Source organism: Notothenia coriiceps, unplaced genomic scaffold (genome assembly GCF_000735185.1).
Source record: "Notothenia coriiceps isolate Sejong01 unplaced genomic scaffold, NC01 NC01_scaffold00016688, whole genome shotgun sequence".
Classification (NCBI taxonomy): Eukaryota; Metazoa; Chordata; class Actinopteri; order Perciformes; family Nototheniidae; genus Notothenia; species Notothenia coriiceps.
The window spans coordinates 57,402-78,984 of record NW_011349389.1 but is presented as its reverse complement, the minus strand read 5'-3'; the positions used below and the strand labels follow the sequence as shown (position 1 = coordinate 78,984).

Here is a 21,583-nt window from a genome sequence, read left to right as displayed (position 1 = left end):
GACGGAACCCCAATTGCCTTGCCCTCATACTCGGATGTTTTCTGCAAATACTGCGCAGAAACCTGTGTGATAGCACTTAGGTTGCGTAGCAAAAGCACGGCCATAACAGTTAGTCAATCCAGGAACAATGTTTAACAGGCATGTTGGTGATGTCCTTGGTTGACCCGCGTCAAAAACCCCTAGGGACTGAAGATTTAAGGATTAGGGCCATGAAGCAGTGACGTAGATGGCAAAGGGGTACTCTTCCTTGAACGCGCTGCGACTAGTCCAGTTGTAAAATGCTCCAGACAATAAACTGAGGCCCCATCAACCCACTAGCAACAGGCATAGAACAATCGAGCTAGCTGGCGCCAGCGGCTCCTGCAGAAACATCGGACGGCTCACCCATATCTCGATACCCTCACCATCCAAAATACACGCGGAGGCTGTGTGCTTTTGTGCTAAAAAGGCGTTAAATATTGTGAAGACCAAAACCAGTAAACCTGGACTACAGCGCAAGAGGCAGCATCTCGGAGGCGTCAGAGCAGTCATGAAGCAGATTAATACGCGCGCTTAACTCTGTGCTTTCTGCATATCTGATACACCACAGACCGTATGTTCAGACTTTGATGATTTGGAGCCGCATTCCCGCGATAACCGGCCAGCCGAAAACCAATCCACGTGCCCTGCTATATGCACTATTCCGCGCCTCTCTGACTAGGCTATCTGCACACAAAGAGATGACCGGAAACAGCTTATGAATCTGGCACTGTAGCAAGTAAAGTACTTCTCAATCCTGCAGTTTTGCGGAAAACTTGGTCATACTTGCAGAGGAAGCGCAGCAGCACTACCAAAAACGTTTCCTTGTTGCATCAACATCATATCCGGTACTTCGGTGTTTTCGCTTTTCTTCTGAGCATGATCATGTAGTCCCACAGATCTCGAGGCCCCCTTATCTGTGGGCCCAGCTTTTTTCACCAACGCACATTTTTACTTTTCTGTGGCCAGTCCTTTATTTTCTTCAGCATATTAGTACATAACAGATCCGGATGTTCCACCGAAAGGAGGTACCACGCAGTGAGACATGCAGCTTAACTGACAGTTCCACTGTGTGACCTCCCTGGTGCAAATACTTCGCCTGTTTTTAAGCGCGCGACTGTGTCGGGACTGGTGACGAAGTGACTCTGACAGATCCATTGGCTTTCAGATTTCTTGTAGGCCCTCCCAGCAGTCTCATGCAGCGGCCTGTGGTTCTTCCAGAGCTATGCTTTATCAGAGCCTCCTCAGTTACTCTCTCGCATATCGCTCTCGCCTTGTTTAGCTATGGTTGTCTTCCTCCTCGTCCAATCCGCTTGGAATAGTGGGCGCAACAAAAACAAAACACTTGCGTCGCGCTTTTGAACTCGATGTACTTTTCAGCCACGGATGCTTGTTATAAATAGAAAGCAGAAAGCAACGATTTGTCTATTCTCCAATGTTGTGTCTGGAAAACGCGGAAGGCACTGGCTGTTTGGATGGCCTACACTTAGCTCTCTAGGAGTGCACTGGGAAGGTGGTTGACCTGCTCATCGAGAGGCTGTCTCACAGTTGGATTGTGCAGAGCGCGGTGTGGAGCTGCGTGCCGATCGCGGGTGTCGCCGGAAGTATGTGGTGGCTGTCGATTTCCGGGCGATGGCGGTGACTCTGGTCGGCTTCTCTAGCAGCTGCAGCTTTGGTAGCAAGAAGCGGTGGCGCTGACTGATCGCTCGAAACTGAGTGTTTGGTTGAAGAACCTGCGTATAGTCGCATTTTTTTTAGTCTTCTCCGTCAGGTTTTGGCGGGCTGGCAGACGTCGACCTGTCTGAATTTGAGTGGCTCAAAGTGCGCATGTGCGGCAGCGGTGTGAGGGCGCAGCAGCGCACCAGATCGTCTGGTAGAACCTGCAATTTTTGAGAATGTTCGTCTCTGACAGGGCAGTACAGCACTGAGACAATATGTTGGGATTAAATTTATGTGATTGTTTTATTTGATTTTAGGCATTATGTGATATAGCGTTCCAGAAGTGTATATTTGATGTTTTAGGCCCAACCTACTACATGTAGCATCATAACTAAAAAAAAATAAAAAGAGACTCCGTCCCCAAAGGGGGCCGATTAGCAGCAGGGCACCCCTCCCAAGGGAGATTAATTTTTCAACCCCCCAACACTTCACAACTATTACATCCCAAGTGAAGACACGCTCCGAGCCGACGGAGAAACGCGCTGGGTAATCCTAGCGACTAGCAGACGTTCATACAAGCAGTCGAAGGAACTGGCTAGAGAGATTGGGTTGAGTTAGAGTAGGAGTAGGCTAAGTTAGATCTCCAGGGTAATGGAACTGGTTCAAGTAGACAACAGGCAGGCCTCTGGGATGAGGTATTACATCAACAGTGTTATTGAGCTAAAGAGTTTTGTACCAGAAGCCCCAAGACATACCGAGTCTCTTCATCTCCAAAAGATTCAAAGGAGAGGTGATGGAAAACAACTGGGACTCCCTTCCAATCCGTTCTCACATGACCCAGCTAGTTGGTATGAACCGCATCTACAAATTAACAGAGGCTAACAGTGAACCTGTATCTAAAATGGAGGAAGTGTTCTTTCCAATCACCTAGCATAATATCCCACTTACCGACTTGTTATTAGACGGCCATAAACTAAACAAACAGCAGAGACCAGTCCGCTCCTAGCTAATCATGTTAGCGTTCCCTCTCCGCCTTACTTACGAGGACTATATCCAGACCGCCAGCCCCCGTCTTTAACCTCTTTTGCCTTTCTCTTTCTTGATCGCTGCCTTTGCAACCTCATTTATAGTCCTTGACAGTGGTCACATGTTAAGAATTAACAATCAGAATCGAGATTACAACTAGCCGGTAAAAAGTTGTTAGAGAACCTTAAGGCGCTAACTGTAACATTTTATGCTAACCACATTTGCCATTCACTTGGATGATAATGAGCCTGCAACTAAACTGGCATTTTAGCATTCAAATACCTAGCCATTCTTTGCGGTATTTTGGTAAAAGTAACTCAAAAGTAATATAAAAATGTGTAACCATTAGGCATTTCAGGACAGTAATATGTTAATGTAACTAAGTACTTGAAAAAGATAAGTAATAAAAGCATATGTACTGTAGCCTATTACATTTTGGAAGTAACTTGCCCAACACTGTCTACCCGCAAACAGCTCAGCAGCGAAATGGATAACCGGAAAGGGCTGAAAGCGATTCCGCAATTACAGTCAGCAATAGTGGCTTCAGGTCATAAAACCGTGCTCAATGCAAGGAATCTATAAGGAGGGAATGATTGGATAGAAGATAGGCTTCTCCATAATATGATGTATTAGGATATCTTAACAAAAATATAATACAAATCAAAAAGTTAAAAGGGCAATAATTGCTAAAACAAACGTAACACAAAAAGTTAAGGACAATGTGTGGTGGTAGATTATCTTGTGGAAACAATGCTTCTTGGCTATTTAATCTTATACCGTAAGCCGGTTTTCTTTACCTTTCCAATGGTTCCACATTTTGAGGAAGCAGCACTTGTGGGACGAGCAGCAGAGCTGAGTGTGAGGGTGTGGACCATGGAAAAATGTGACAAATCTCGCTCTGCCAATGCTAAACGAGGCAGCCACCTCGCAGTCTCATACGGTGCAGGAGCCTGCATGACTGCCCTTACCATCAGGCCCACTTGCACAGGAACCTCAACATGTGGAGGAATGTTATGTTCAGCGATGAGTCCAGATTCTGCCTACAGCACATGGATCGTAGGGTTACAGTGTGGAGAAGACGCAGAGAACGCTTTGCTGATTGCTGCACCGATAGAGTGGTAGTGGAGAGGATGGCCTGCAGTCCTGACCTCAACCCCATTGAACACTTGTTTGGTCAGCTTGGGCTGCTGTCAGAGTGACCAACACAACCACGTTGGCTGACTTGGGACAGATTCTGGTTGAAGAATGGGATGCCATCCCACAGCAGAGTGTGAGCAGGCTGGTGACAGCATGAGGGGGAGAGGCTGTTGTGGCTGTGTTTGGTTCTTCCACACGCTACTGAGGCTGCTTGTTAAATGAATCAATTGTTAATAAATCAATTGTTGCCAATATGTCTTTATTTATCAGACTTCAATCATCCAATCCACCAAAAAACACCAAACTAGAGTCAACAGAAAAAAGCTGTTTTGCATTGGCAGAGGAGATTTGTCACATTTTTCATGGGCGCACCCCACATAGTCAGCTCTGCTGCTCATCCCACAAATGCATGTTCCAAAAATGTGGTTCCATTGGAAAGGTAAGAAAGCAGGCTTTCCAACGGAATAAGATGTCTTGCCAAAAAGCATTGTTACAACAAAGAAATCATCTACCAAACACACATTTCCTTACTTTTTGTGTTAAGTTTATTCATTTATTTGTATTAAACCAAGACAATTGACTAATTCCTAAAGTATTTTCACTGTTACGATCCCTCAAAACTCCAGGGAATAGGGGAAGAAATGACCGGTGTAAAAAAGAAAGGGAAAACTGAACTGTTCAGCCAAAAGATGTTGTGTATTACTATAACTGAAAAAGGCTAACCAGCAGATTGAGAAACAAACAATGGGAGACGTTCTTGAAAGCAGCACATGAAAATAACAACAGGCAGCAGGAGGGGTCTTTCAGCCCTTCCAAAACTCTATTAACACGTGTCACGCAGAGACGCAGCAGCACTGCACACCCGCTGAGTCCTGGCAGTCAGAGGGAAGAGCGCTGCGGCAGCTTTCCTCAGCTCTATATGAAGGCCCTGATTAGAGATTGGATACACCTGGGAGAGACACTGCACCTGGACTGGGACAATCAGTGGAAGAGGGAGAGGGGGAGAAACACACACACTACAGCACATGACAAATGCAAGGAAATCCCATTCATTCACTCTACTGTGAACCACGATAGAGTGGTGAAGGAATGAGTCCTAAAACACAGACCACTGCTTGGTCCCACGTCTCAAAGGCTACGGTTTGTTGAATGTGTTTTTGGCTAGGTCTGCAATAATGCCTATTGCTTAAGACAAGCTTAAAAGACGTTCATGTTTTGCTCTACGACATGAACACAAATGAATAAGTGAAATTACTAAACGTCATCACGCGTTAGCGGCTCTCAGTTTAGCGGTTGTGATGTGAAGTCATGACTAACATTAGCTTTTTACTTCTGGCACTTGCATTTATGCTTCAAAAATCTTTAAAAATGTGTGAATTTATGGAGATTATTCCGCTGAACATGTCTGCCACAGATTTTTTTTTTCTGTAATATTCCAAATCCCGATTGAAAAATCTATGTTTTTTGTCGTGGGACACCTTGCGATGATAACTTACAGGTTTGTCTGCAAAAAAAATTCAGTGCATTAACCTACTATGTTGTATGTTCAAAGTGTAACACTATAAAATAAAGAATATACTAAATATGGATACCTACCTTTAAGAAAAAATAAAAAACTCAGATGATGTTATTGTTAGGAAAGGATTTATTAAAAAAGAAAATGATATTTGCTTTAATTACATACGTATAATCTATACAAAATCATCTATTAAAATTGAGAAGGCCAAAAATGGCTTCAAACCACAAGCTTGATTCCATAGTCAGAAATAAGAGGCACTTTGAGTGTAAATACATTATTAATTAAGTAGAGAGTAGTCCTACAAATCTGCACTGATTTGACATATGAGCAGAAAGCTACTAAAGACTCAAAATGGATATGGTATGGTGGACAAGATTAAACAACAACGTAAGAGGATATTGAGGATTTTGTTTGTACTAAAGTATACTGTGAGTATACTCTGATATCAAAGTAGCCGCTATCATTATGGCTCGTCTCTCCAGATCAAACTCCTAATCAAAGTATTTCATGAGCTTATTGATTAGCAAAATGCAAGAGGAGAGAATTAGGGTTTCCAAGATAAAATGTGGCCATTGAAGTGCTGCTCCGAGAACACAAGGTTAATCAGGGAATCACAGCTTGGCCTTGCCTGGTGTAACCTGCAGGCTCTGCAGCTTCATAGCCATGCTCATGTTTCCAGTGATCTTAATTTTCCCTTTGAAGAAAGCCTGTGGACAGGGGTTGAAAGGGGAAAGATAAAAAAAAGTTCACCTGACCTTAAACTTTTACATTAAAAAATGTTTATTTTTTTAGAATAAGTGAGGTACTTAAAGAGGACATATGATGCACATTTTCAGGTTCATATTTGTATATTGTGCCTCTACTGTGACATGTTTCCATGCTTTAATGTTCAGAAAAGGGTCTTTATTTTCCTCATACTGCCTGTGCTGAAGCACCTCTTTTCACCCACTTTTTAAAGAAAGGGGTCTTAAAGAGACAGGTGCCAAAATAGAGTGCTTTAGACAAAGAGTGATTATAGCTATATTCAGAAACACAGTGTGAGAAAAATAATGTGTGTTTGGATTGTTAGAGATTGTAAACATGTGCAAGTAGAAACCCAAAATACAAGTATGAAACTGAAACAGAGCATAAAATGTCCCCTGTGACAAACTAAATGGAGATGATGTTCATAAAGACCATTTAAATGGATTAATCTTGTAAACACAGGTGGTTATGTGGCATTTACACAGCTCTCAGTAAGAAAAACAAATTAATGTCTAAAGGCAAAAGGTAATGTGTTGATGTGTTTGGCTTCCCAAAAAAAAACAGCACCAGAATTTACACTTTTTCTGGTGAATTGACGTTTGTGTGTTTAGACTCGTATTCCCAGTGCGTTCCAAGATATCATATTTGGTTTTAATAGACTCTGGTGCTTTTTCTCTGTTTAGTTCCTCCCCTCTTTGGTGTATAATCTGTATAACTATTGGTGCTTGATTAACGTCTGGAACGAGCTCCATCTCCAACTAGTCTGTGAGGTTGTTTATAGCGTTTGCATTTTTAAGATAATATTTGTTAACAATATGCGCATCACTATGTGACTGCAGATAAATATGGTTTATCACATACCGTTTGTGGGTTCATCTTTCCTGTCATCAGATCCAGAAGATCCTCGTCACTCATGATTAAGGTGCAGTCTGCTGTCTTATCTAAAAGAAAAGCAAATAAATGTTTTATTTTTAATGGCTTACTACTTGTCATAAAGCATAAAAACTACTTTAATTAACTTAAATAACAACACTAAATAATAATACATTTACTATAAACAAAAACAGCCAGAAAATACATGTTTAACTGTTAAGAAACATAAAGCAATATATAGCTCCAACACTACTTAAATGTATAGAGTGTGTGATATATTTTTTTAAACCACAGAAACAAATGCATGATTTCTGTTCTGTTTTCACACAAGGAGAAAGGATTGTACGCCATTGGCTGAAAAGAAAAAAGAACATCCTTTGCAACATTGCACATGAAAAGAAATGTGATTCACCATTGTAACATTGCTCCAAATAGATAGCACTCAAGAGTACACTATGTCTGGATGAAACTTGTTGTGTGCAGCACACAAGTCCAATGCCATTTCATTTTTAAAACTGGCCCTGTATTGTTCTTCCAGGACAAAATGTATGATTGCTAACATCAGCCTGTTGAAACAGAAAACCACCTTTTTCCATCATCATCATCAACAACAACATAGGCAGTACTTCTGCCTACGGTATAATGATCATCAATCAATATACTTGATACATCAAAATACTTGTTGTGTGTTTTGGAAATTAGAGTCCTAATTAAAAAAAATCCTCTTGGACACAAAGTTCACATAACAGGATTTAAAAGTAACAATTTACTTATCTTCTGTCAAGGAATGATCACTCACCTGTTTCCAATGTTACTTGGCCAATAAAAAAGGAAAAACACTTCTAATTCCTACGGAAGACAATTAGGGCCACATTTTTTAATTTTACCTGACCAAAAGTGATTTATTCTTTTTTAAATATTTGAGATCAAAGTCAGTATTCTGAGAAAAAACACTGTTTTGAATGACTGACTTTAATCTCAGATAAAACAAAAAAGAAAAACTTTTGGTCAGATATCAAAATAACTTTAGATGTGGCTCTAATCCTCTTCCGTACATTTCTCTATGCAGCACATTACCTTAGCCCGCCTTATTTTAGGCCAATGCAGTGGCTGTTAAAATGGTTTGGCTTAACAAAAGATAATGTACTTGCTATTCTTTGTTCGTATCTTCATGGTTTATTGCACTTATTGCATCGATTTGGATAAACGCGTCAGCTAAATGAAGTGTAATTGAATGGGATGTAAGGACTGCAAAGGTATGGTAGTTCAGCTAAATGCAATGTAATGTAATGTAGTTTACTCAGGCTTTTCAGAGTTTTTTCTGACAGCTGCATGCTGTGACTTTACATGAGGGCTGAGAGACTGAACATAAGCCTACATTTTAAGTCAGCAGCTAAGTATACAAAAACAATGACCTGAAATTCATTATAAGGCTCTGTTGAGTCGTGAGAGGCTGCAAATTGAGGTGATAATTCTCTGTAGGTTCCTCACTACAAGCGTCCCCGTTCACATTGTCACACACTAATACAACCTCTCCTCTATCACGTTAACAAAATGGCAAGGACAGACACTTTCCATTGTAAAAGAAAACAGGGATGCACCCCACTGTTGTGTTGATTTTGATTGATGTAGAATTGATGCCCATCAACGTGTCCAGAAAGATTTTAACTAGTGCTGTCAATAAATAAACAAAGACAAATAAAACAAATACGTGTGTGGTGCTTAAATAAGGACATGCATGACAAACTGCTAAGAGAAATCAGAACACCATTTCTGAATTATTAGCAACAAATCTGACAATTTTCTGACAATTAGCTAAAGCATCGACAAAGCCGCTGTCACAGAGAGCCGCTGTGGTTCTCTGTCACTATCATATTGTGATCACCAACAAAAGAGTGCACTTGCCATCTGCCTCTCCTTTTTTTGCCATTTCACTCCCATGCAATTCATGGTAAACATCCGCGCTGGTATTGCCTGAGCAACTTTTTGGTCAAACTTTCCAGATTAATCGCAAGCATTAACACGTGTTAACCAAGTGTGTGTGGCAGTGTTATTAATTTCTTGTAAACCAAAACACAGCGTATAACCAACCAAATATAAATGTGGTACTAGTATACCGTACGGCGTAGAGGCTCAACACAACTGGGATTCATTTTTCACAGAGCTTGTCTTGTTCCTTTCCATTTCCTGAAAAATGAGTCAGATGGAAAGGGTTAACTGACCTTTAAAAAACAACAACCTAAGAGTAACTCGGGGGCTGGGGGGGGGGCAGCCTAATGGAAACAGTCAAGGGGCTTTTGATGAGAGAATGGCTCTGATTATGTGTGTGCATGTTACATACAAGTGTGTGTAGCGGCCACAAGCATCCTATGAAAAAGCAGAATACATATCCTTCTTTAGCATTTCGATTATATATGTGTGAATTGAATTGTGCTTTTATAGATTGTGTGTGATGTAGATTATGTAGTTTGATGTTTAACGTCCATTGCAGCAGCTTCAAATCCAAAGAAGACATACAAAAAATTGTTGTGATTGAGGTTTTAAAATGTCAAACAATTTCTATTGCTCCACTGCAGTTTTACAAGAACATTATTTTGATAAAAATGCCAATAAGGCCAGCTTTTCTCAAACATCTGGCTGCAAGGAATAAGTGCAAAGCAAAGAATGTCTTAATGCGATACACAGATTCATGTTTGAGCGCTCTCAGAAATACAAAGCCACAATTTTATCGGGAATACATTTTTTACCGACAAGAAGCTCACGCGTGTTCCTACTGCGGCTGAGAGCTACAGCATGTGCTTGTAGATGGGCTGAGAGAGAAGTCCTACTGTGGGAGAAATGTCACGTTTTAACAGACATTTCCGACCGACCGCTGAGAGAATTGTAATCATGTATTAAAAGCTTAAAAGCTACATTCATAAAAATCCCAGAGCACTTTTGGTGACATCATACTGCGCAGAACACAACATCCATGAAGGCAAAAAGTGGGAGAATAGGCCCGTGGAGTAAATCCATTATTTCATGTATTCAATCTACAGGGTTGGGAGGCGTACCTTCAAAATGTTTTCCATTACAATTACTAGTTACCTGTAAACAATTTAATTTGTAACTTAAGTCATTCTGCTAGTAATCCCCATTTTTGTCAAATGTACCAGTTATCTAATTACTTATTTTTCTAAGAGAATGTAATGGAATATATTATCCTGATTACGTAATCCCGCTACATGTAATCCGTTACTCCAAAAGCCTGTTTATCAAGTGTCCATTGATTTAAAATGTCATCCCGTTATTCAGAATCTGGTATTCGTCATGATTAAACACAAGTTTAAAATAGTAGTACTCACTTGTAATTAGAGGGGGAAAAGCATGTGTGCTCATTTATTAAAGAAATTACAAATTGGTCAAATAAATCAGGGTTGTTTATTCCATTATTACCATGTTTTCTGAATAACTTGCATACAGTCGGACAATTTTCCAACACTTAGCTATAGCATGGAGAAACCGCTGTGATCACCCACTGTTCAATGTGTGCTACACAGGGCTAACTGTATGCTTGAAGGCCAGTATTCTTATTGGGAGCACCATCTGTTCCTACAGTGATAATCTTCTCTGCTACCATTCCAAACTTCAAGAAATTAGCTATCTTATGAAGAATACCCTTTTCTCCGTTTTAACCTTACCCAAAGTGAATGAGTGCAGTTGCCAGTCGTTATCGTCAGGTGTGACAGCGAGGTAGTTATGTTTGCTCTCTGATGTCCAGTGGTCAACAGTTAGAGCATTTTGTAGCCTGTGCTAGTTAAATCGTAAAAGGACTGTATTTATGGACTGTACTTATATAGCACTTTATCCAGTCCTTAGGCCCCCTCAAAGCACTTTTCATTTACAAGTCATTTAAAGCCACCATTCACACCACATGTGAATGGAAGCAAAGTGCTACTTGCTCAAGGATAAGGCTAACATTCACACACCAATGACCATGCCATCAGGAGCGACCTGGAGTTAGACATCTATCCCAAGAATAGATTGACATGTTGACTGCAGAAGCTGGGATTCAACCTTACAATTGTCCTCAATACCTCACAGTTAAAGACAGGTTAATGGTGAAGAAACTGTGAACAGACTTGGACAGATACAGAAAACCTCCATCAGTGCTGCCCTCATTTTAAATTACGCTGTTGTTGCCGCAGTTCTAGACGTAAGTGCGCCGTTGAATTAGCACGTTTTTTTCTTAGCGGAAGCAATCAATTTATTTTCATTTAATCGTTTATTTGGCAGGGACAATGCACAGTGATGAACACTTAAAACATTTAAAATGTGTCAAGCGTAACAGTGCCAGATTTACAAATGTACATTTGACAAAAATAGCAAAAACTAAATACATGATATGCAAAATGTGCAAAAGAGCAAGAGCAGCACACACACGCATTTACCACATGGCAGTAAATAAGCAGCAACGACATATAAAGTGCAAGAGAAGATCAAAGAGCTACCTAAAGTGCAAGAGAAGATACCCCTGTGTTAAAGTGCATTTAGCGGTGATTGCACGGATGTTTGTTTCTCATCCATTCTTTGAGTTGACCTTTGAAGCTATTGAGAGTGGGACAATCCCGTATCTCAGTTGGGAGGCTATTCCACAAAGAGCTGCCTTTNTGTGTGTGTGTGTGTGTGTGTGTGTGTGTGTGTGTGTGTGTGTGTGTGTGTGTGTGTGTGTGTGTGTGTGTGTGTGTGACTCACATGTGCATACATGCACGATGAGGGCAGTGCGTTGCCAAAGACAAATGTTTATTTAATTGATCTGGGGGACAAACAGTTCTGACACGATGACAGGATCTCTCACTCTGACCCTTCAGCGATATCTGCCCTGCTCTGAGTCTCCACCTGTGATTGGCCGACACACGAAGGCCCACTTTGGAGAGACTGTTGGATATTTGTTGGGTAGAAATATTACTAATCTGTTTTCTTATATGTCACAAAAGAGGGGTGCAATTTCCTGTAATAAGAAAACCAAAACCAGGAAATGTGAAAAATGGTTGTATTGTCTGTTAAATCTACACTCTGAAAAATAGGCTCAGGGCTTAACAGGTTCATAAAGAAATAGAAAAATAAATAAATAACAATTAGTAGTAATCACAGAAGATGTGTGTACTTGGGGTTACTGAGGATTATCGTCATTTGTGTTTTCCCTATTCAATCGATTCCAACATGCATTTAAAAACTAAAGCAATCAATATATTATACTATTTGTAACCCAAAATGTTTGTTAACCCAATGCTAGCACTTAAAATCAGTTAATGGAGAAAATAAATGCACTCTTTACCCATCAGATTACAGCAGGATTATGTTGTAATCCACAACAATTGAACCTAATTTGATGAACTGCTCACCAACATGTATCCGTCTAACATTCAGGGACAGAATATGATCCACAAGCCTTCAGATCCTTAATATCAGACAGCAAGTGCAGGAATGGCCGCCCCCGCGTCTCACAATGAAACGACATGATATTAAATAAAATTTCGTAAGTAAATACGTTTCTGCTGGAAAATGCTGAATATTAATATTTACACACCAGTGGAGCTCCATTATAGACATGTTTTGGTGTGAGTGAGTCAGAAAGCAATGTGCACTAATAATACATCCACAGACGAGAGAGAGAGAGAGAGAGAGGGAGAGAAGGCAGTGTTGGTATTATTTGGTGATTATTGGTTAGTTTAATCATCAAGCGGTTAGTGAATTGTGTTGGAGCAAAAAGGAGATTTGGTGGTCCGTTAAAACTCTTGCAATTGAAACGTCTGATAAACTACAAGATAGGAATCATCAATGCAAAAACATTTCCAACTCAAACGCAGATTTTATTTCACTCACAGCAAAGTGGAAACTCTTACCAAATTGTGAGCATGTCGGTTTGTTTCCTCTTCATGAAACTTCGGAGTAAAATAGCTGCAGACATCAAACATTTGACGTCCTAATTGAGATTTAAATTATTATTTATCTTCTCCAAACTCACATGTAATTCCATATTTCTCCAAGTTGCCTGCACCTGTTCCATGGAGGAGTATCTCCTCCTAAAAATCAACACACATTAATTTAAGCACATGTTTATGATTTAAATGCATTTGCTGCCTGTGTAATTTAATTTGTTTGCTAATTACCAAAACACGAGCTGCGTCATGAATCACGAACAAGGATTGCGTTAAAGTGCGCAAAAAAAGTGCTTTTTAAATGCCTTCATATAAGGACTTAAATTACGCACATCGTAACAAATCCGCACGGCAAAAAAAATCAGCATGACTTACTTTCCAAATAGATTTTAAAACGTCCCCTTCATGTAAAGTCCGTGGTGTTTAAAGAGTCCTTTAGGGGAGAATTTGGAGTCCATGTGCTCCATCACGGCAGCCTCTCATCCACCTGCTGCCCGAGGATTTACGCACGAAACCGCCCACCGTCTCCAGAGCAGCTGTACGTCTCTCTGGGCATTTTATCTTTTATAATATCCCGCGATTGTGAAGTGAAACTGAGGGAAATCCGCGTATTTTTAAGGAAAAATAAGAATTGAGAAAAAGACGCTCACTGTGCGCGCGCTGCCTCCGACCAGCGACTGTTGGCACAAAGTCATCCGCGAGGAGTCAGAGAGAGAGAGAGAGAGAGAGAGAGAGAGAGAGAGAGAGAGAGAGAGAGAGAGCGAGAGAGACAGTATTTTGTACATGACGCGTCACTCAGCGTCCGTCGGTGTCCGTGGGTTTGCTAATTTGAAGTCACGCGCATAATAGTGAGTCAAAATGTCAAGGAAAACAATATATATTTTAACGTTTTCTCTTTCTTTCTTAACAATTGTAGTGATATGCATATGCTAATTAATAGTCACGAATAGTGGCTTATTTGACCTTGTGTCATTAACATCTGTATTTCCCTGCAAACTGTATATTTATAAAGCAAAATGTGTCAATATTTCTTCAGTTTTTTGTAAAGTTTCTTTCTTTCTTCAGTTTTTATTTTATAATTTGTTACTGTTATCATTGCATGTATGTATTAGTAGTGTCTGCCGGATTGCCAACACTCATAGTGGGCTCCTTTTCTTGTGCCTTGTGTCGTATAACATTTTATTTGCCTGAAAACTATGCACATATTTATACAGCAAGATGTATTTTTGTATCGTTTATTTGAACCGGGAGGGTGCATATTGATGAACACTTTAAAACAAAAATAATGCTTACAAGTGTAAATTAGCCGGATCTTAGCTTTGAGCTAATTGCCATCCGTAGTCCCGTCACATACAACATATAAGAACATGACATTTATATACATAGCAAAAAATAAAGCGGTGAGTGTTTCTTAACCATTCTTTAAGTTGACCTTTAAAACTATTGAGAGTGGGACAATCCCGTCTCTCAGTTGGGCGGCTATTCCACAAAGAGCTGCCTTTAATGGAGAGGACACTTTGTCCAAAAGTGGTCGGTCTGCGGTGGACCTCACAGTCTCACCATTCTTAAGATTGACCTTTGAAGCTATTGAGAGTGGGACAATCCCGTATCTCAGTTGGGAGGCTATTCCACAAAGAGCTGCCTTTAATGGTGAGGACATTTTGTCCAAAAGTGGTCCGTCTACGGTGGACTTCACAGTCTCCTCTGGTTTCTGACCTAGTGCTGCGTCCAGTGTGTTTTCTGTGGATGAATTCCCCTAAGGGGAGGGGGGCCAGCCCTCATAAATATTATTTAAAAAAAACACATACTTTTAAAAGACTTAAAATTATCAAAAACTCAAGAAATTGTGATTTTCAAGGATGGTACAGTGGTGGTATGACTGTGGCTTTCTGTCAAACACCTGGATAGCTCTCTTGTACAGCTGTTCTATGGGTTTCACGTTTGTGGCACAAGCAAACGACCAGTTTGTAAAACAGTATTCAATGTGGGATAGAATCATACAGTGGAGGTATGACTTTGCAGCATTGACAGTTAAGAAAGGTCTAATTTGTTTAACATTTTGCAAGTTGAATTGAATGGTATTGGATACTTTCTGGATATGTTTCTTAAAAGTCAAGTGCGAGTCCAATATGACACTCCCTGTTCAAGATACTTGAACTGGGAGACTAGTTCTATTTCTGCTCCGTTTAAAAACACGTTGGATCCTTCGATTTTGACTGGTCGCTTGCTGAACATCATGCTCACTGTTTTTTTTGCATTTAACTTTAAGCAAATGTTGTTCAGCCAGTGTTGAACCTTGTCCAAAGCATTTGAGAGACAGGATGAGATCATTTCAGTGTTCTTCCCGTGTACAAAGATGACCGCATCACCGGCATCGGTTTGCACATTCAACTCAGGACATACATTAGGCAAGTCATTAATGTACAGAGAAAACAGTAACGGTCCAAGAATGGAACCTTGTGGAACCCCAACAGGGTTCACAAGGTAGGGGGATTTGGCACCGTTGACCAAAACACACTGTTTTCTGTTCGATAAGTAAGACTTAAACCAATGTATAGAAACTGCAGAAAAATTGAATTGAGTCAGCTTTGTAAGGAGCACTTGGTGGTTAACAGTGTCAAAAGCCTTCCTGAGATCAAGGAAGACAGCACCTACATATGGGCTCGTGTCCAACATACATTTAATCCGAGAATGTTTAGGTCGATAACATAATATTTAAATATTGTGAGTCAAGTCGTTGGTTTATTTTGTATGTGACCATATCATAAGCGGGATAATAATCATCCCTTACATAAAATCGCATTACAATGAAAATACATCATATACATCCCTGGCAGATACACACCTGGATCATTGCTGACGGAACCTTTGCCATTCTTCACGTCCACAACCCAAGTCGCCTCTTTCCCATCGGGTCCATTCTTCACTTTAAACGCGAACACTCCACCAATCTTCTTGACAAGCTGCTCTCCTTCCTGCAGGGAGTCCACAAGGCTTTGTTTCAGTTCACAGATAATGTTTGGAGACAAAGACATGAATCATTTAGATCACAGTCATATGAGTGTTGTTAAAACTATAACTCCCTTGCCTGTAAATACTTCTTCATTTTTACCACAAGGCAATTCAATGATCGAAGTGTAGATATACGAGGCATAATATCACACATTGAATGCTCGGAATTCTGGCCTTGTACTAAAATGCTGAGTGAGTAGCATTTAAATCAGAGGTAGGGATAACACTGGTATTGAAGATAACTGTGATATTCATGGTAATAATACACATGATAATACTATGTAAATAATCCAGTTTTTTATTTCTTAATCTACCTCTGTTATCCTGACAGCCCAATTCAAATACAGAGGCATATATTGCATATTCCACATATTAAATCTTCCCTCCCGAGGCTTCCAGACACATCAGCAGCCCTTGAACAAGCTTTACATTTGCCCACCTTTACACACCTTTATTGTAAAGCAGCTCAATGCAGCAGACACAGTCACATATAGATTATAATAGACAATCAATGACAGGTTTATGCGGTTTTGAGTGCCTTAAACTTCACGTTTTTAACTGGTAATATTCTAACACAGTAAGAGAGGCCTGGGTGTTCATCGAGTGAAAGTGTGCATCCGTTTGTAACAGCTTGACTTGTGCACATAAAGTAATCGCCCACCTGGAGTGTTTTTTAGCCTTGAACACAATGTACAGCTACATTTAAACCTTTTCTTGTAACATAAAACAGCAAGCAATCACAAAAAATACCGATCACCTGCTGGCTCCCGATTAAGAATTGAGAGCAGCAGGGTGCATTTCCTCTCGGCCAATCGGGTGCTCAGAAAGGGGCTTAAGAGAGGAAGAGAATTGCACACCCAGGTCCTTCTGATACTTCCTGATGCAGAACTCATTTCAGCAGATACTCCACGCCAGAAACTCTTTATACTCTTTTGAAACGATATTCATAAATTGGGCAAAGATGTCAACTGTGTGGATTTGTGTTTGTGTTAATGCCAATAGAGACAAAGCTAAATTCATCCATATGCACCTCAGGGGAAAACCATACATTCTTCTCCATTGACTTCGAATTAAGTGAAGGTGCCTCCTTGCAATTGTTGTCTGCTAGCAAACCACATGAAAAATGCCATACAGCTGCTTTGTGGTGGGATTCCCTTTCGACATGGTAAGAAAAAAATAGAACCACGTTTTTAAGCTTCCAAGGTCAAAAAAGAAATGGGCCATCAGATGATAGGAAAACAGTTGGATCCTGACACTCAATGTGAGCAGCAAGCATTTTGCCAAATGTCTAACTATGAAGGAGTCATCCTTGTATTTACTATTACCCTACTGTTGAAATGCTAATGGTACAAAAATGTGTATGCTACATGGCCATGAAACTGCAGTCTGCGTCCATGTTCCAGCCTTCAAGCACATTAACAGTTCAGTAGCTTACTGCCTTACTTTAAAAACAGAAAGATATAAGACTTACAACTAACTTTGCTTTTCTTTGATGTGTCATATATGTTAGCATTTGCCAATGGAAGGACACATTTGAAATGAAATTATTCCAAAGGATTAAACGCATCAGATGTTTAAATCAAGTTGTGAGAGGACTTTTTGTTAGTGACTTTACCTCCTGCAGACGTTTTTCCATCTCTTTGAAGACTGGGTAGGCTTTAAACCCTTCCTGACCGCCGACCAAGCTGGTGGGAACTGCAGCTACTTGGGAACTGGGGGGGCAGAAAAAAGCAGCTAGATACAAAGTGCACGCTGAAAAAAGTGCTTCAGCTATCTGTAATTTCACCATGACTCAGACATGTGTACACATATGATTTGAAATGTTATGTGGCACACTAAGGAACAGAGTACAAAGCAATGCACGTAATGTACAGCACAAGGCCAATCCATGTATGGTTGTTGGACTTCCTACAATTCAAAGTGCTTTTAAAGTACATGTCAATGTTTCCCCATTCACATATTGGTACACACACATACACTAATGGCAGAGGCTCATCGGGTTGTAATGTAAATGCTCACACACACACACACCGATGGCACAGCCTTGGGAAACGTTGTTTTGGGGCTTTATTGGAATAAATGTCTGATTTGACATCTAATTGCTTGGTTTCTCCCAACAGATCAATCTCCTAAATGTGCGTGAATAGATCACCATGTCATTTAGATTGAGTTTCCTCAAGCAGCATGTTGGAGATAGCCACAGAAAGGCTAGATAAAAACATAAAGCTACGGTTTTAAAACAAGCTGCCTAAAAAACAGCGAAACCACACTTTCTTAAACAATAAATTCAGGATTGTTCAAGGACTGTACAAGCCAATACGTCTAGTTTGAGACGATGGATCAGGGTTCATTCACAGTAACAACAGTGATACATTTTAATAGGGAGAACAAACAGGAAAAAAATAACTGATGAACCTGAATTTCTAGCACAAATATAACATTTCAAGCACTCTTGATGAACCATGTTTATAAAATGTCAAGGCCTAATTTACATGTATGCTTCATAAATGAGATGGATGTACCTAATATTTGTATGAACAGATCAACAATTCATGTGTAAATGTGTCATCTGCAAGTGTACAACACTTTCCACAGATATTAAAACGGAACTGTATTTTTTATTGTTCCTACCACAACTGTCGAAGAGGCATTTGTGTCGTAAAGGCATCAGTGTTCACTAAAATGTCACTGGTTTAATCTAAATCTACCTATATCACTGAAAACATCTGATGGCTTCATAGACTGCTGATGACATTTTTTCTGCATTTCAAAGTAAGAGCCTGCAGTCTAGCTTTTTTTTATAACCAGCAGCAAGAAAATGAGTTATTTTCCAATGTAAATGACACAGTGAGTGTGTGTTTATTGGTTCCATGTATATTACCTGAACTTAATACAAATAGTTGGTAACTACTTCCTCACCTGGCCGCCTGAGGGAATCCCAACTTGTAGAGAGCAACAACCACAGCTCCTCCTAAGCCAATGTTGTGCTGCAGGGCCACTTTGGCCCCGGGGACCTGCCTCTTGTCAGCCTCCCCTCGGAGCTGCCAGCACAGCTCGGCACACTGAGCCAGACCTGAGAGAGCACAGGGAGGAGAGGGATGGAAAGGAAAGACGGTGACGTGACTTTAAGAGGGGAATGTGGCGTTATGTTGGCTTGATGAAGCTGCAAATGGTTGAAAATGTATATATAATAACAATAAAGTTGTATTGAATAAAGTGAGAAAACAAGTGGACCTGTCTTTTGAGCTTCTGAATGCTCCAATGTGTACACCTCCTTGTTGCTAACTGTGTCTATCTGCTGACAGGCGGCATGCATCAGATCTATTGGGCTGAAACCAGCTGCCCTTTGCGTCTGGAAACCATGTCCATGAGAGTAGTGCGAGTGACAAAACAGTGAATTTGCGGACTGTACAACCAGAACAATGAGCTGAAAGACGATAAAAAGGGTCAGGTTATACTTATTTATGGTTTCTACATTACACAGTAATTTGATCTATTATGTACCTGCAAGTGACAACAAACTCTTTGGACTAAAAGACTGTGAGAGGTATAAAACCTACTTTTCCATTCTCCTTACAATAAGAGGAGGAAAGGTTGCATTGTATTGCTTTTTCTGTCTTGTTTTTAGAAACATCTACATTTGGGCCACACAAAAGGACTCCGGCCAACCAGATAAGCTTAATTAAATACCACTTAAGCAATAAATATTTCAAATATTTATTTTAACTCATGTGAAGGAGTTTAAGTTCTCGAGTGCAGTCACTTTACCGCACCGTTGTGACAAAGAGAGCTGAGCCAGAAGACAAAGCTCTCAATCTACCGGTCCATCTTTTTTCCGACCCTCACTATTGGTCATGAAAGATGGATCATGACCGAAAAACCTAGATCGCGAATCCAAGCGGCCCTATTGGGTTTTCTCCGGAGGGTGGCTAGCATCTCTCTTGGGGACAAGTTGAGAAGTTGGATGGATGGATTTATTTCAGGGTGCATGTTTTACCATATGCTGTCCCTACGTGTTGGATGAACAAAAAGCAAAGACTTGGTTGCCAATTTCTCAAAATGGTAGCCAATGGAAACCTGGCAACGGTTATTGTCAAGGCCTGACTGCTATGACACTCACACATGTGGAGTTATAGTCAATAAAAAATGTTTGGGAGTGATCCTTGAAGAAACCCCACCAAAGCAGACACTGTGTTGTTACAATAGGGTCATATGTCTTGGCATTCTGCAAGTGTTAAACACAATAGCTTCATCAAGAGTGGTGACAAATTGACTCCTAATCTGACAACTCCATAATCTCGACAGGGCCAGCTACTGCGCTAGCGTTAAAGCTAAGTATTTCATCCCATCTGCTTAATGAGCTTTTGCATTCCTCTATTATCCCAAAAGGCTAAAGGACTTAAGGGTAAGGACCTCATCATGGTGCCTTTTTCACAAACTGAGCCACTCTCCTAATCTTTTCCACAAGGACTTGTTTGTGAGGAAAAAAACAAGGCTAGGGCTTTTTATGAAAACACAGCCTCTGGAAAACACTTGAGACATTTTATTCATACATAAGGAACATTCAGAAATGTATGTAAACTCTGAAAGAATGCACTTGATCATCACATTCCTTTAACATTCTGAAGTTTAAAGAGCCTGTGACACAAGTTTCCCCCATCATCCAAACCCATCAATTTGAGTAAATATTGTCCCCTTGAAAACCGTTACTGAACTGATTTTGGATATTTGTACTTTGATAACCATTAATCTGCCCTTCAATGTTGAGCATTTTCTGGATTTTCTCTGGGATTCTTCAAGTCCCGCCAAATTATGAGTGACCTCATTGCGGGCACAGCGCTCCAGCTGCACCGTTCAGGATCCCAGCATCTGCATGTAAACGCACGATGGCGCACACAGCAGCAAGCTCACACAGCGATGACAGTTTAATTTTGAACGTGTCTGAGAGCTCATATGAGGCTGAAGGATCGGTTTATGTTGTATCTGTTAGAAGTTTAGGAATTAGGTGTGTCAATATGGGCGATAATACGGTCATGTAGCCAGTGGTGGACTGGGACTAAAAATCATCCCGGGACTCTCGACCGGCCCACTTCGGTACCGCTAGTAAATTGTCAACGGGGGGAGTGGGGGATGTGCTAGTGACTTATCCAACCGGCCCACTTCGGTACCGGCCCATCGGGATTCGTCCCCAGTCTGCACCCAGCCCAGCCCACGTAAACTGTCAACGGGGGGAGCCTCGCTGCGGGGAAACGGTGGACCTAGTGTCCCGATCGGAGTGGGAATAATAATAATAATAATAATAATCCGTGTATTTTATCCATTTATTTCCCCACATTGTGGTAAAAAAACCACACGTTTAATCCATGTTGGTGTACTACAACTACAAAAAGCATCGGTTTGTTTTCTGAGCAGGAAATGCAGACCGGCTCAAACAAACGATTTTTAAATCATCTTCCTCACGATCATTTAATGTATCATAAGTTCGCCGAATTGACATGAAAGCAAGGCAAGGCAAGGCAAGGCAAGGCAAGGCAAGGCAAGGCAAGTTTATTTATATAGCACTTTTCAACACAAGGCAATTCAAAGTGCTTTACAAAAAATGAAAGACATTAAGAAAAATGGCATTTAAAAATCAGTCATTAAAAAGAAAAGCTAATAAAATAAACAATTAAAA

General features: G+C 40.5%; 1 protein-coding gene across 1 annotated transcript in view; it reads right to left on the bottom strand.

Moving 5' to 3' along the window:
- Positions 1-5,465: 5,465 nt before the first annotated feature.
- The window catches only part of scp2a (sterol carrier protein 2a), a 31,928-nt gene continuing 15,810 nt past the window's right edge, over positions 5,466-21,583 (bottom strand). Inside the window, exons 12-16 of the mRNA XM_010776077.1 lie at positions 18,829-18,982; positions 17,525-17,621; positions 15,743-15,872; positions 6,965-7,044; positions 5,466-6,066 (exon numbers count right to left, since the gene is read on the bottom strand). Coding sequence (XP_010774379.1) covers positions 5,971-6,066; positions 6,965-7,044; positions 15,743-15,872; positions 17,525-17,621; positions 18,829-18,982 — 557 coding nt within the window. The 3' untranslated portion in view covers positions 5,466-5,970. The remainder of the gene's footprint in view (positions 6,067-6,964; positions 7,045-15,742; positions 15,873-17,524; positions 17,622-18,828; positions 18,983-21,583) is intronic.